We start from the raw sequence: 16,377 nt of genomic DNA, 5'->3' as shown, positions 1-16,377 counted from the left end.
ATAAATGAAACAACTTAAGCACGTAATGCTGACTTGCACCTGTTTTAACCCTAAAACAGGCAACGTGACTCACAAGATTATTATTTTTTTATTGTCTTTTTTGGGGCATAAGAACGATTTTTTCATCAAATCCTTTTTATCACTTATGACAGCCTGGTCTGTCTTGAGGATGCTGGTCACATAATTTCCTTCAAATTTTTTGTGATCAATTAGTCAGCCTGACCTAAATCCAACATGGCTGCCAGTGGTGCAGAACATTCAGATTTTGAGATAAGTAAATATATATTAAACTTACTTTTCTTCTGAAAAAAAAAAAGAATACTGCTAACATTAATTGTGAACACAGTCTTAAGGTGCTGAAGGAGAAAATTAAGTAATATGTTGTTCATGTTGTTATTTAGCACGTTTTGAAATATATGAAACTCCTGAGACACGTTGCCTGTTTAGGGTATAAAAAGGGGATTAAACTAGCTCTATTTAAAATGCACTATTCAAACTTAAATGATTGTAATTCAAGAATGCTTTGGAATATAGACCTAAGTTTGGTCTTGTTTTAAAGAAAACCATCAGCAGATTATTACTGAAGTGAAACCACTTCAAAAAAATGAAAGTATGTAAAAGTTATGTAAGTTTAAACTTACATTAAATAAAATATACTGTAATTTGTATATACTTTATATATACTTAATATACTTTAATACTTTTTCTTTTATATAAAATATGTATTTTACTAAATATTGTTTTACTATAAAATTACTATAAAATCAAAGCCATATATCTAACCAAGTTGTGTTCCAAATTTGAAGTTGATGTCACAAAAATTGAAGTTCCCATGAGATTTTGTTTAGGCATAAAACTAAAAATAGCCACCGGGTGACTTACATTCCATTGAATTTAATTGTATGCATTCTGCCATAACAAATTAATACATTTCTGACCAAATATCACTTCTGCACAAAATATGGAACCTTGAGACTCAGACCTTTCTGACAATATGTGTTTTGTCAAGATTAGAAAAGGTTTTAACATGACGATGCCCAAAAGGGGAGGAGCCCGATAAAAGAATTTAGAGTACCGTTTCTATGGTAACGCAACGTCCAATTTCAAAACGGGTTTCACGGGCTGAATCTTGAGTTCGTAAGCTTTCGAATGATATATAATTTCTCAACATTAGATCAGGTGAAGTATGGGATATAGTTGTTTTAAACATGCAGTGGGAGTAACAGTTAACATCGGTCCTTTTTTATACACTAATCAGGCAACGTGTCTCAGGAGACACAACTCATAAAATCCAAAATATATAACATTTTAAAAAAAATTATTTTGGATATGTTTAATTTAAGTCCAGGTGATATAAAAAGTGACATGACATTATTTTTTGCTTAGCATTTTCCACTCTTGCCTGTTTAAGGGTTAAATTCAACAGTTAAATCCCAGACATAACAGTGAAATACCATAGACAGTAAAAGAAATACACACTTTTGTTTTGAAATAATGAATGCTATTTCCGGCCGCAGGGAGTCGATTATTGGTTCGTTCACGTGTCAATCATGTAGCCACGCTCCTCATTGGGCGGAGTCTACGCTGCCTGATACTGGCCTGACCGCTTCGTTTTCAGTCACACCTACACTAAACACTGCAGCAGGATGGATCGAGGATATTCTTCAGGTTAGTGATTTAATCTTTATTCACTTTAAATAAGCATCTCTATATGTTTAATGTAATCGTTTCTATGCTGGCATCATGTATTACTCTGTATTTGAGTAACGTTAACGCAGTTCGATGAATCGCTGTGTGCTTGAAATGGCGCAGGTCGAAATGAAGCGGAAAACACTTTTTAATCATTCATACACACCTTATTAATCAGTCAGTTTCCTTTTGTGCAAGTATTTATATATAAAGCGTATTTTCATCGATTGTTGTAAATATCGACGTGAATCCCATTGTTAACGTCTGCTTGCGGAAGCGCGCACACGAACGCGATTTTCGAGACCCGAACCATTAACGTATTGCTAAATTGATCAAACTAATAATATTTATTCTTGTGAGTGATTTTCTGTTGTGAAATGGTTTACACGAGACCCGATTGCTCGAGTTCACGCGCAGCGATAAATTCTGCTCTTTGGCGTCTAAAATGGCGAATCGAAGGGGAAGAATCGCCATATTTTCTCCCCACACGTTCATTACAGTTGTTATAGACCGAGTGTTGGATCGGTGAAATGGGGGCGTTTTGTCGTAAAATGGCTGCCGTTTCCATTCTGCTGCTCTATTGTGCGATTTATCGGTTGATTGTTTGGATATCAGTGTTAATCCACAGGATTTACAGTTATTTGAGTGTACTGCTATCTAAAAAGATCTCATGCTATTGTTCTTTTGTGGCTTTAAATTCATGTCTACTGAACCTGCATAAGTTCAACTCTATACGCTTTCTCTCAGGAAAACGGACCGAATAATAGTTAACATCATTATGTCTAAATGGTTAGATTTACATTTCTGTCCAATCAAATGTTATTTTGAGTGAATGCCCCTCCCCCTAATTACACTGGACACTGGCCTATAGCCTATATCATCCATACTGGCCTGTAAGCGTTCATGTTTGGACAAATATATTTATTTGGACTGATGCTTCTAATGCAAAACAATGGGATAATTTTATAATAGACATAAAATGCATATCAATATCGGTCAATAATATTTTAGTAAAATTATCTTTAATGCTTAGTTTTATGGACTATAGTTTTAAAACATAATGCAATACAGTGATGATCGAGAGATGAACAAATAACCCTTGGATCATATTTGATATACTCATGATTTTTCTATCTGGATAACCAAGTGAACCTGCTTCAGTCCAGCTGAATTTATTACCTTCAATATCAAAGTTATTCTTGCGTTTCCTTGATAAATTCAGGTCAGATTTGACAACAAAAAGACACGTGAAGCACGAGCTGAAGGAGGACGTTTGTACAATCATACTAACTAACAGACTCTTACTTGATAAAACAGTCTAAACTCTCAATCAGAAGACTGGAGGAGATTGAGTGCAAATATCATACCATTTATAGGCCTCTAACTCATGCATCAAATATGATACAGTTGGGTTATCAGCTTTTGAAAAGAGTGACGACTTAAGTGTAGGGATGCACAATATATCGGCCACCATATCAGTATGGGTCGATACAGTATATGTTCATTTTTTTGTTATCGCCACAATAAGAACATTTAGCTGGTATATTAAAGCCGATGTATTTCCTTCAGCTTAGAGACTTCAGATGATAGAAATAGGATTCTAATCACTTCAAAAAAGGAAAATACAGATAAGTGCAATGTGCTGTCATGTCGACTACATAACATTATTAGGGCTGCAACAACTAATCGATAAAATCGATTATAATCGATTATGAAAATCGTTGTCAACAAATGTCATTATCGATTAGTTGGTCTGCTTACGTCACGGGGAGCGTTTACTGGTACGCACACACACGCAAGGTCTCTCTCCCTCAGGCGCTCTGCCGAGCGCGCGCGCTACACGGTTTGGAGCAGTCTCTTCTGTCTCGCATGCGCGCTCTTGCTTGCGCGATCTAGATTTCGGGAGTTTGAACTAATTCGCGGGCATCAGGGAGCCGCAATCAATATGCGGGAGACTCCCGGGACTTCCGGGATGTCTGTATTTTGTCTCGAGCATCAGGTTGCGCAATCAGTTCGCTCGCAACGTAAGTGATGGATTAAAATAGCGCTACCGCAGAAATAGGTTAAATTAAAACGGTCTTTACAAAGTGAAGCATTAAATACAAAGGCAGTTAATAACAGCAGCAGTAAAATATTGTTTTTTAGTCACTGTACTCAGTGGTTTTCAGCGAATGCTTGTGCACTAATGCATAATTTCTCCTGTCCTTTACTCAAGCCTGTTAGCTTGCTGGGTAACGTTACCTCCATTCCGTTCTCTTTTTATAGCATTTGTCTACTAAGTTTTAATTGTTTTTCAAACGCGATCTACTGCGGCTCTACATTCACACAATTGTTTTCAGTCTTTCTATATTTATTTAATCCTTATATTATTCTTTTATATATTATATATATATAATATATATTATATTCTTTATCCTTATATTCCTTATATATAATTAATTTTAAATAAAAATTAAATGAATTATATATTTTAGATGTTTTTAGTTTGTTTTTAGTTCAGATATTCACATCTGAACAACATGTCTGTGTAAATTTGTTTTAACAAAAATTGTGTTAAAACATAATATGTTGGATATCATTTTTTTAACAATAATCATGTTTGTCAACTTGCCATCAGCAATTATCATTAAAAACAATGCAAATATTGATATTAGTAAAACTCAATGTGTGGCTTTTGCACTTTTTAAAGTACACTTTTACACATAAATACCCTGATTTACGGTTTTATTTAGTTATAATTAAAAAAAAAATCTAATTTAATTTCTATCCGATTAATCGAAAAAATAATCGTCCGATTAATCGATTATCAAAATAATCGTTAGTTGCAGCCCTAAACATTATAATGAAATATAATAGGCCTATATTACTGTGTGCTATTAATAGTGAAACTTTTGTTTTGTTATCAGGCTTTCACAAATTTAGATTTGTCTGCCAATATCGGTTTATCCCTAATACTTTGAGATGTTTTCTGTGCATCATGTGTACGTTTATAATCTGTTCAGGATTCTCTGGATGGGGAGGATCAGGAGGAGGAGGAGGATCGTCCCGAGGTGAGACACACTTTAGTTTACATGCATTAATCCAGCAGAGTTGTGTGTGTTGTGTTTAGGGCTGTCGCGATAACCGCAATATTGTAGTTACTATATCACGTTACTGACAAGCGAACCGCAGAGAAATGCAAGTAGCCGTGATATTCGCGTGTTTTCTTTTTTTGTAAGGCTAGCTGTAACCTTCTTTAAAATTTGTGCATGTGTGTTGAGTGTTAAATAAGTTAATAATGATAACAAGACTGTTTATCGTGGTGATTTGTACAGAGGTTTCGTGGATTTTCTCAGACAGTGAATGAGAGATTGACTGAGCGCGTGCGATTACCTGCGTCTGTCTTTGAGGTCAAGTCATATATATTTGTGAAAAGGTTGCAGTTTCAAAGGAAAGCGAAATATTTGTCGTATCATTAGGGCTGCACGATTAATCGTTAAAAGATCGCAATCTGGATTCAACCCCCCATGCGATCTTAATCCTGCATTTCTACGATTCTGCCAATGATATTCAACGAGATATCGCGCTAAAGGTGGAATGGATCGCACTTCGGTTCTGCGGTTCGGCACGTATGTGATTCGCGGATTAGCCGCTAAATATAACCATCATAGAGTGAAAGTTTATCATTTAGCCTATTGTTTTCCCAATTTACACATTCAAACAATTTTAATCGCAGAAGAAGAGACGAAAACCGCGCGTTATCTGTGCGCACAGCCCCCAGCCACACACACTCGAAGCAGAGAGAGAGAGGGGCGCGTGTCAGGCAGCGCTCGAATACAGAATTGATTCCCTTGAACGGACACGACACAAACACAAAATTGTCAAAATACCTGTCTAAATGAACGTCTCAACAACTATTCTCTCGTTTATGTCATAAGTGAACAGTTGAGAAAGAAATGGATGTTTGTCATTTTTTTCCAGTCTGTGCAGTCGGTCTTAAAGTGACAGCACACACTTAATATATACATACACTGTTTTCTGTGTTATTGATATTAATAAAACAACAAAATACAGCTTTAACAAAGATGAAACTATATTCAATTTATACAGTGATCAAAGTGTTATTTTACATTTAGGCTTAATTTCTGTACCTAATACTACTGTTAGACTTTTGTAAACTTTATTTAGTATTCATCTCTGCTTGTAATTTTTGTATTTGTTCTTATTTTATTAATGGCTGTTGACTTGTTTTAAATAATGAGTGAACTTTATCAGTTAGGCTATTAGTTTTTAATGTAGCTATCGAAAAAATTCAAGTGAGCTTTAAGTAATAAATTAAAAGCAAAGTTATATTATAAAACTTATCTCAATTAAAAACTTATCCTAAACTACAGTATGAGATGGTTAAAAACAAAACTGCTAAATCACAAAGTACCAGCGGCTAGACGAAACAAACTTCTATAAAAGCAATATCCAAAACTGTCTGTGCTGGCGAGGAAATACCTATTATCACTGTTACAAGTCCCACATCAGAAAGGGTTTTAGCACAGGGGGAACATTGTAACATGCCTGCGTTCCTCCCTGAAACATCAAAATGTTGGTAGCTTAGTGTTCTTGGCCAAGAACCTTTACGGTTCGGTGCAAATTGGAGCAAAAAGCACAGCTTCTGTTTAGTTATTTTTATTTATTATTGTAGATGTTAATGTTATCTTATGCTCAACAACATAAAGCTTTAAAATGATTCACTTTAAGGGGTCTAAAATAAAGTAAAGAGAGAATTTTTTGTTACTCCTGCACTTTATTATACTGAATGTCCTGTGTTTTTGTTGGTTTTTTTTGTACTTGAGTGCAGTAAATTTTGGTTGAAAAAATGAGAATCGTGATCTCAATTCCCATGGAGAAAAATCGTGATTCACATTTTAGCATGAATCGTGCAGCCCTACGTATCATCCTTTTAACGTTTACGGGTATTTACCATAAATGGCATCGATGGCAGCGCTGGACAGCGCGAGGAAGTCACGCATTGAATCAATGCCATTGGTCTCTATTAAGTGAAGCATCAGCTGAGCCTTGAAAAGTGGAGCTCAAAGTTAAAAATAATTAACACCTTGTTTCATTGCATCTATTTTTTAATGACTCCGCGTTCTTGAATGTGTTCGTTGAATGAACGGTTTCATGATTCACCAGAGTTTCCGCTAGAAAAAAAGGATGCCGGTCAAATATCGCCTCTTAATTAGTCAAGTTGAGGAAAACTGGAGGCAGTCTATGTAACTTAAAAAATGAAATAAAGCCGCATAGAATGCAACATGTTATTATTAGCTTAACTTTCAAATAGACTGAATAAAACATTAACGTCCGATTGGCGTCACACACACGTTTCACACACATTCACTTTTTGAAACATTGAGGTACGGATGTACATAATACAAATAAATAAAACATCTCCAGTTAACTAGAAGATACTTCATTTAGTTCGCTATTAAATAAGAGATCTACCGCTAGAATCGGTTGTTTTTAAATCAAGCTGAGCGCTCGTGTCCGCTGCTATCAGTTGTAACTGCGCACTGAGTGACAGCCTTTCAATGCGCAGAGACGCCGTTTAGTTTCGGTTACATTGGTTACTGAAAATGTCCTAGTTTTTGTGCACGCTGACCACATCGTAACACTTATTTATATAGCAACAAATAAATAAATGGTGAAAAATAGCGCATATCCCGCTATTAAGTTACCGCAAAGGAAAATCCTTCACCGCGACAACCCTAGTTGTGTCTTCATGTGGTTCTGTGGATGATCGTGCTCTGTTCTGGCTCAGGCTCGGGCAATTACGACCTGTACGGCTATAAGGATTCGATGTCGGGGGGCAGCGGGGGGTTCGGCGGCAGCGGGGGGTACGGCTCCAGCGAGCGCATGAAGAGAGGTCTCTCAGGAGGATCTCTGCTGTCCTCCGGCGCCACCGCAGACGCCGTCATCGCCAAGATCAACCAGCGCCTGGACATGCTCACGCAGCTGGAGGGAGGCATGAAGAGCAGCACTCGGGAGAGGTACACACACATCAGCACACCAAGCTCTTGCACGTCTTCGAGTGCAGGGTTTATGCTTTTTTGCGTATTAAAATGTTGTATGCATATACAATTTTACTCTCAAAATAGTTCAGATCAATTATTTTCTCATGTCGTGCAAGTTTGTTTGATAATATAATTGGTGATAATTTACTGTAAATTTGGACAAGATCCTGTCTAGGTGTCATTTTGGGGGCTAGTCGGGGTAGATGCCATTTTGATTTTTTTTACGAATGAAACCGAGGCTGTGAGGGAAACGCGTTCAGTCTGTTGTACTGTAGCGACACGTTTGCTCAACAGAACAAAATGTTTCTCGAGCATCAAATCATCATATTAGAATGATTTCTGAAGGATCATGTGACACTGAAGACTGGAGTAATGATGCTGAAAATTCAGCTTTGATCACAGCATTACATTACACTTTACTATATATTCACATAGAAAACAGCTGATTACATAATATTTCACTGTTTTTACTGTATTTTTGACAAAATAAACGCAGCCTTGGTGAGCAGAAGAGATTCTAGTGTTCCCTCAGAAGTTTTTCTAAAAAGTTAAATGTGGCGTCTACCCTGAGGAAGTTGTTTTTAATGATTATGCTCAGTTCTTGGTTAAAACACTTAAAGCAGTTGCCGTTCTTTTAAATGCCCTCCTGACCATTTGAATATGCACAAAAACCCGTTTCATGTTCAGACGTCCCTCACAGATCTAGCGTCCCAGATAATGCTAACGACGCCCTCACAGACCGCAGAAAACAGATGTATTACATTGGAATAATATTTCACTGTTTTTACAGTATTCTTGAGCAAATGAACACAGCCTTGGTGAGCAAAAGAGACTCCTCTACGCTAGTGTACATCTTAAATTTAACAAAGTTATGTGGCGTCTACCCTGAGGACGTTTTTTTTTTCATGATTTGCTGTCTACGGTAATGCTCAGTTTTTGTTTAGAACACTTATAAAGCAGTTGCCGTTCTTTTTAAATGCCCTCCTGACCATTTGAACACACAAAAACATGTTTCATGTTCAGACGTCCAGATCTAGCATCCCAGATAATGCTAACGACGCCCTCACAGACCCCCAGAAGTCCCTGCTATCTCACTGTTTCTACTTTGTTGCCTTATATGTCCATCTGTGCAACCAGTCATTCTGAAGCTTTTCCACAGCCTTCCCACAATGCACCTGAGAAACAAACAACGTGTCTGTGGAAGGGTTTGAGTTTGTTTGTCATCTGAGAGCTCATGATGAAAATGCAGCCGATGGTCGGTCCCCCACTTGACCTTTGCTCTGCGCCTCCCTCCCTCTGCAGGTTTGACCAATACGAGTCTTTCGACTCGCGCTCCGCCTCCCTCGGCCCCCGAGATCTCTACAGATCCGGTAGCTTTGGGTACAGCGACTCCCGGGGCGACATGATGGCCCAGCGCGGAGGCGTGGCCTTTGGGGTCATGGGCGGAGCTGGAGGGGGCGGGTCTGGCTTTGACGGATTCGGATCTGCCAAAATGCGGTCGAATCGAGACTCCGCCTTCTCGGGCTCCAACTGGGGGGCGGGGCAAAGATCCCCACGAAGGGGCGGAGCTTCAGGAGGGCGCGGCTACAGCCGCAGGCAGGACTCCTCCTCCGGAAGTGGGCGGGGCGGTGGCCAAGGCCACTCCCCCGCGGGGCGAGGAAAGCTGCCCTCGCTGCTGGCCAACCGCATGTACCCTGACAGCGGGGCCTTCCAGTCCCAGCGCGGGCCCCAGGACTTCCGGAGCTTTGGAGGGGGCCCGAGGGCCAACCGGCAGCGCGGCCGCAAGAGACCCCTGAACCGAGTAAGTACCTCCCACTCCCTGCGGGGGGGCGGGGCTGAGAGATCAGCAGAGCCAATCAAGCGCATTCATCCCACCAAACAAACAACCCCTGGAGGAGCCCCAGCCTGCCCCACATTTGACCTCTTACACTGTAAAGAGTCACATGATTACAGGGTGGCGATAATGGGTGTGTTAAAGGGATAGTTCACATTTAAAATAACGCTAGGTGTGTTCGACTTCGGCAAGGAGTTAAAAACCGAGACATTCTGGTTCTCGTAACGACGTAAAGTGTTTTTATCGTAGCAAAGGTGTCAAATACACAAGTTTTGTGGTTCTTAAATACCGGGTCAATTTGACCCCTTTAGGAATGAATGTAATGCGAGGATGCTTCAGTACACAGAAAAACCTAAAAATGCTCAAATGCTTTAGAAATGCTAAAACTTTACCAAAATGAATTTTATAATGTCTGTTTTTTTGAATGCATACCGAAGAGAACTGACTTTAGGACCCAGCGGAACCGCTCATTTTCTCCATATAGAGCTATAAGGCCATCCTAGAGTCATGAAATATTGTTATATAATTTTTTTCCACAAGAGGTCGGCAAAGACCCAATGCAAGATATTTTGAGCTGAATTAAAGTGATAGTTCACCCAAAAAAGAAAATTCTGTCAGTATTTACTCACCCTCATGTTGTTCCAACCCCGTAAGACCTTCGTTCATCTTCGGAACACGAATTAAGATATTTTTGATTAAATCTGAGAGCTGGATCACTCCTCCATAGGTTTCTTCAGGGTTTGGAACTTGCCAGCCCCGAAAAGTTATTAAAGACATCGTTAAAATAGTGCAAGTGACTACAGTGGCTCAATATTAAGTTTATCAAGCGACGAGAATACTTTTTGTGCGCAAAAACAAACAAAAAATAACGACTTTATTTCAACTGTTCATTTCCTTCTCTGTGGGCCTCGAGTCAGTTAGCGTAGTGTGATAGCGTAGTGCTACGTCACACGTAGGCTCAGTATTGGGCGACGCTGGTCATGTGTGTGATGCGTGTGACGTACAACACAGAAGCGCTGCGCTGTTACACTAGTGAACTGACTCGAGGCCCACAGAGAAGGACATGAATAGTTGAAATAAAGTCGTTATTTTTGTGTTTTTTTGCGCACAAAGTATTCTTGTTGCTTGATAAACTTAAGATTGAGCCACTGTAGTCACTTGGACTATTTTAACGATATCTTAAATAACTTTTTGGGGAACAAGTGTCAATCCCGTAGAAGCCTATGGAGGAGTGATCCAGCTCTCAGATTTAATCAAAAATATCTTAGTTCGTTTTTCGAAGATGAACGAAGGTCTTACGGGGTTGAACAACATGAGGGAGAGTAATTACTGACAGAATTTACATTTTTAGGGTGAACTATCCCTTTAAAAGGTTTATGCATGAAATTGTGTTTAAATAATGTGAAGAATGTGCTTAAATTACTATTTATTTATCGATCAAATCTAGTAATTTAAAGGTAAAAAAATAAAAATAAATCTCCCCCAAAAATTGCATTAAAAAATAGAAAAAAATGTAACAATGAGATCAAATAAGCTTTCTGGACAAAAAATTTTTTAAGTTTAATTTATGGGCTTCGTGTAATTTTGCCCCGCGAAGGAAAGATGTGTTAAAAGCCTAAACTATTATAACAATTATTAACTATTTAAATGCCAAAAAGTTGGATCTATATATTTTTTTTATCAGTTTGATAAATATGACACTATATACACCAGCCGACAGCTCTTGAATGCTCGCGGTTTTTCGATAGCAAGTGTCGCGTGCCAAAGTCGAACACACCTGTTGTAGATACTCTCATCATTGACTCACCTTCATGACTACACAAACGCACATGACCTCCGATCTCATTTGCATATGTGATGATGTTACGCAGCAGGTGAAGTCCCAGCGCGATGGACAGAAGAAGCGGAAACAGACCCTGAGCGCCAACGACGAGCCCGAGTCCAAGATGGGCAAAACCGAGACCGCGAGGGAGAGGAGGGCCACCGGTAAGCACACCCGCGTCCCATGATGCCTTCTGGTCTCCTGCCGTCTCTGTGTGTCTGTGTTCATAAGTGTGTTGTGTTTCAGAAGCCGCCAAAGAAGAACACAAGCGGGATTCGGAGGAGGCGAACGAAGCTGTCACTGCTGTACGTTCACGTTTATTTCAGTCGTTTGTGTCATTTACCGTTCCAGAAACGCAACTAACGTTTCTCTCTGCTCTTCAGGACTCCAGATCACAAGATGGAGGAGAGAGTGCTGGTGAGTTTCTTGTGGTTTCTTCTGCAATTATTCAATTGAATATAAATTTCAGTGTATAAATATGTGCCTGCCCCACTCTCCTAAGATATTATCAGCCATAAAGAAATCCGTATCAGTCAACCTGTTTTTTAACACTCTAGTGGACAAATCTAACGAGAAATACTGAAAAAATGGATTGTCTTCCCTCCAGCTGTTTCTGATTGGTCCATTAACTGACATGCAGACGATCTAGTTTACGCCCAATGAAATCCCAGTTCTTTCTATTAAGTCGTCTCTAATTTAACCCAAATTCCTCTAATCATTTTTTACTTAATATCTTTTCACCCAGCAATTCTTGACATTATGGAAGTTAAATGCGTTGCTAATGCTGTGACTTTGACTTTAAGTTGATGGTTAAATGGTCTCGAAAGAAATAGTTACACTTGAGCTCCTCGCGGTCAAAACTGAGTGTATTGGAAATGAATGAGATTAATTTCCTCTAGTGGAAGCGTTTGGTACTGCAGGCAAACTAAAAACTGAAAGCTCATTTTTTGAGATATCAAGCTCAAATTTGGAACACAACTTGTTTTGATTTTCTCACAATGACGTGCGTTTCTCTCTCTCATTAGCAACATCCAATCAGGACGAGGGAGCTCAGGCCAAGGCGAAGCAGACTCCACCCCCTGGATCTAAAATCAGGAAGAGGAGGGGCTTCTTTGAAAGGTCAGGGGTCAAAGTGTCTGCTCACAGGTCAGGTTCTTTGCTGTCCGTGCATGGTGTGTGTTCTGGGGTGTGAGAGGTTCACGTGTCTGCGCTCGTTCCCAGGGTGACCTTCGCCTGCTCTGTCTGCAAGTTTCGCTCCTTCTACAGCGAGGACATGGACGCCCACCTTGAGAGCAAGTTCCACAAGGACCATTTCAAGTTCCTGTCCAATCAGCTGTCAAAGCCCACCACCGACTTCCTGCAGGTGTGGGCGCTTCCCTTTTTGACATACTTTTCAACATATTTGTCTTTCAGTTCCTTTTTTTTTTTTGCCTGTGTCAAAGGTCCATATTTAGGAGGATCTGTTGACAGAAATGCAATAACATAAACATCCCCATGCATCGTTTTCAGTGGTGTATAAAGTTCCATACATAAGTTACATAATGAATTTTACTATTTCACCCCCATTTTCTTTAAAAATCTGTTTTGCTCTAGAAACACAAAATTCCCCTCAGCAACTTTTGGGCAAAAATGTCCCCATTGAAACCCATTAAAACTGCAATTTTTAATCCCAGGCCATTTAAAGGTGCAGTGTGTAAGTTCTAGCAGCATCTAGTGGTGAGGTTGTGAATTGCACCCAACAGAAGTTACGGTGGCCGACAGGAAGTGACTGCAGAGAGTAGCCAGTTCAGCAATAATGTTTCTTTACAAAGATAAATTAAGAAATTGTTTACTTAATTATTCAGTAAAATTATGTTTTTGCGAATATTGTGACTTGTTCATCATTGTGTCAGTGTTTTATTCGCTGACTTTAGGAGTTTCCTTGCACAAAGAACAACATAGTGACGAAATTTATCCGTTCAGGGCCACCGTAGAAACGTCGATGTAAGGGGACCCGCGGTTTATTGCTGTTTTCTGCTGCTTCATATTATAAATTATGCAGCTAGAATTGTGTGGGTGTGTTGGTGTGGATGTCAGAGTGTGGTTTGTATGCGTGTAATAAAAAAATGTGTGCTTGTAATATTTGAGAGAGAAACACAACTGCAAATTACAAATCCAATTACTCTCCCAGTGGAGTTTTACTGGCATATAATGGGAAAAATTTGGCTCATGTTTTGAGAGCTCAACCTCAAATCTGGAACACAACTTGTTTAGATTTCTGGCTCTGATTTTCTAGCAGATTCAGAGTTCAACATGTTTCGTAAAATATATATTATATAAAATATTGTTCATAAATCAATAATGAACAATAATCTAGCATGGGCCTTTAAAAATGTGTGACAGTTTTTGGACTTGTCCACCATGGACCTATGTCACTTTTTTTAAGTGATGCACAAGGGTTATTAGTGAACTGATACGCTTGTTTTATAGGAGTATCTGAACAATAAGTTCAAGAAGACGGAGCAGCGAGTGAAACAGATGGAAAACCACAGCGCCACCATCTGTCAGGTGTTCAAAGAGCAGGATCTGACCCGAGGTACGTTTCCCTCAAACGGGGATCTGGATCGAAGCTCTTATGATGTCATTTCCTGTCCTGTAGTTCATTACGCTGTGTGTAGAAGTGTGTGTGCTCAGGTTACTGCACCAACAATTTTATGCACTTTTGTAACCCAATTTTCCTTGCGTGCACATTAGGGAAATTCTGTTTTATTTAAAGTAACACTTTGTAGTTTTTCAGCCTTCATCATATATTTCCAAGACCCTTGTGATGGTACATCGATTTACAATAGGTTAAATGACACGTCTGCCATAGCCTAACGTGGTCTGTATCGCTTTTACTGGCACTATGTAACTTCGGGTTTCGGGTAGTAACCGGAGCACAAAAAGAACTACTAAATTCGACTGCGTTTAAGAAATACATTTGAATTTAGCTTTTCACCCATTGTGACTGCCCTGCTGAAGCTCATGATGTCACTTCCTGTGTAGATCTGGGCATGGAGCACTTCATGAAGAAGGTGGAGGCGGCTCACTGCGCGGCGTGTGACGTGTTCATCCCCATGCAGTACATGCTGATCCAGAAACACCTCAAGTCCTCGGACCACAACTACAACCGCAAGGTACAAACCTCATCAAATCAGTGTGTGGAGCTCCTGGAGAGATGCTGGTCTGACCCGTGTGTGTGTGTGTGTGTGTGTGTGTGTGTGTGTGTGTGTGTGTGTGTGTGTGTGTGTGTGTGTGTGTGTGTGTGTTGTCAGGGCATGATGGAGCAGTCCAAGAGGGCGAGTCTGTCTGTGGCGCGCAGCATCCTCAACCACAAGGTCATCGGCAAGAAACTCGAGAGCTACCTGAAGGTTCGCCTCATACACTTATGATTACTTTTCGCCAGTCATGAAGCCATATTTTGTAATTTTTTCTGTTTTTAACAATGCCACATCTTAAAATTGGGACTCTTTTATATGGCATTTGGTAGATTTAATGTTTTATTGCCATTTCACCCCGATATTTAAGCATTTTTCCTTAAGATATCAGTTTCTACTGTTTTGTTTACCTAATTATTCCAGTTAACTTGTCTTCACTCCTTAGCATATTAAACAACACAAACCTTAATTTTTTTTTTTTTTTTTAATTAAGATTTTAATTTAGATTTGTTTAATGACTCAATTATTATTCCATTGTTCTCCATTTGAGAACATTCAACTTTGTCCATTTATTTTGCCTATTGTTAATTTTTTCTGCTGCTGTTGTAAAAGTAAAAAAACAAGATGTTTTTATTATTTGCAGATAATTATAAAGAAATGGTAATAACTCAACTATTGAGTAGGGATGCACCGATATGAAAATTTAGTTTGATACCGTTAGCCGATAATTCTTTATATTTAAAAGCCGTCAACTGATAAAAAAGCTATTCAAAGCCATCATGTTGAACAGTGCGCATCTGAAGTGTCTCAGCTGAAGGAAATAATACATTATCGGCTTTAATATATCAAACATATTTTCTTACCAGGCCGATAACGATAACATAAAAAATGAACATATGTTGGCCGATACTGATATGTGGCCGATATATCGTGCATCTCTGCTATTGAGTTAAGCATGAAATTAAAGTAGAAGTACTCCAATAACGTTCATTTTATTTACCAAATTTTTTACATTTTAGCGTTTGGTGAGTTAGTTAATAAACTCTTAATAAACGTTCAGTATGTTTGAGAGATTGCTCGATTTGTTCGTTAACGAGTTTTCGCTTAATTCGCAGGGTGAAAACCCGTTTAACGGTAACCAGGACGACCAGGATCCCGAGGACTCCATGGTGATGGACGTGTCCGAGGCCGATCTCACCAATGAAAGCCTGAACGAGGTCAAACCGGAAGAGGAGCCGCCTCAAGCTGAGGGGGCGGAGCCTGTCGACGAAGCCGTAGGAAACGGGGAGGGGCATGACGAGGAAATGAAGATGGATATGGGCGGAGCCACCGAGGAGGAGGGTGTGGAGGCGGTTGAAGGAGAGGAGGAGGGGGTGGAGGGAGTGGAGGTGGGCGAGGAGGAGGCGGAGCTTTCCGTTAACGCAGACGCAGGAGTGACAGGAGATGCTAACGCCGCCGCCGCTGCCGCGCCCGTCGAGTAGCCGTCAACTAAACCGCTGATTAGCGTTCGTTTGGAGAGTCAGTTCTACATCCTATTCCTTTGAACTTTATATGAAAACTGACCCTGGGTCAGGGCAGATCTCCCAGAATAAACTCTGAGGACCAATTAGAATTAGACCAGTCATCTTGTTCATCCAATCACAGGATTGCTCCGCCCCCTCTACGCCAGTGTCCTGTTTGGCCTGATTAGATACACGTGTGCGTCATGTGACTGTTGATGTGCCTATTGAGATAATTTCAGTTTGTCACGTCTTTACACGCTGAAGTAAAACGTTTAATTTCCTTCTGTTTTTTTTTTTCTTAGCTCGTTTT

General features: G+C 39.6%; 1 protein-coding gene across 2 annotated transcripts in view; it reads left to right on the top strand.

The window, feature by feature from the left end:
- Positions 1–1,557: 1,557 nt before the first annotated feature.
- Positions 1,558–16,377, top strand: part of akap8l (A kinase (PRKA) anchor protein 8-like) — a 14,920-nt gene continuing 100 nt past the window's right edge. The window contains exons 1-13 of one of the 2 annotated variants that reach the window (XM_077197655.1): positions 1,558–1,668; positions 4,692–4,739; positions 7,481–7,709; positions 9,036–9,534; positions 11,439–11,553; positions 11,636–11,694; positions 11,773–11,806; positions 12,415–12,508; positions 12,611–12,752; positions 13,859–13,964; positions 14,414–14,544; positions 14,683–14,778; positions 15,681–16,377. The exon at positions 15,681–16,377 is cut by the window's right edge and continues 100 nt beyond it. In XM_077197655.1, coding sequence (XP_077053770.1) covers positions 1,647–1,668; positions 4,692–4,739; positions 7,481–7,709; positions 9,036–9,534; positions 11,439–11,553; positions 11,636–11,694; positions 11,773–11,806; positions 12,415–12,508; positions 12,611–12,752; positions 13,859–13,964; positions 14,414–14,544; positions 14,683–14,778; positions 15,681–16,046 — 1,941 coding nt within the window. In that variant the 5' untranslated portion in view covers positions 1,558–1,646 and the 3' untranslated portion in view covers positions 16,047–16,377. Of the gene's footprint in view, positions 1,669–4,691; positions 4,740–7,480; positions 7,710–9,035; positions 9,535–11,438; positions 11,554–11,635; positions 11,695–11,772; positions 11,807–12,414; positions 12,536–12,610; positions 12,753–13,858; positions 13,965–14,413; positions 14,545–14,682; positions 14,779–15,680 lie in introns of both variants that reach the window. The other variant, XM_077197646.1, reaches the window with a different exon arrangement.

Source organism: Siphateles boraxobius, unplaced genomic scaffold, assembly GCF_051911475.1.
Source record: "Siphateles boraxobius isolate OS27281-9 unplaced genomic scaffold, OSU_SipBor_1 111, whole genome shotgun sequence".
NCBI classification, from domain to species: domain Eukaryota; kingdom Metazoa; phylum Chordata; class Actinopteri; order Cypriniformes; family Leuciscidae; genus Siphateles; species Siphateles boraxobius.
The sequence above is the reverse complement of the archived record's forward strand: the minus strand, read 5'-3'. Positions and strand labels throughout refer to the sequence as shown.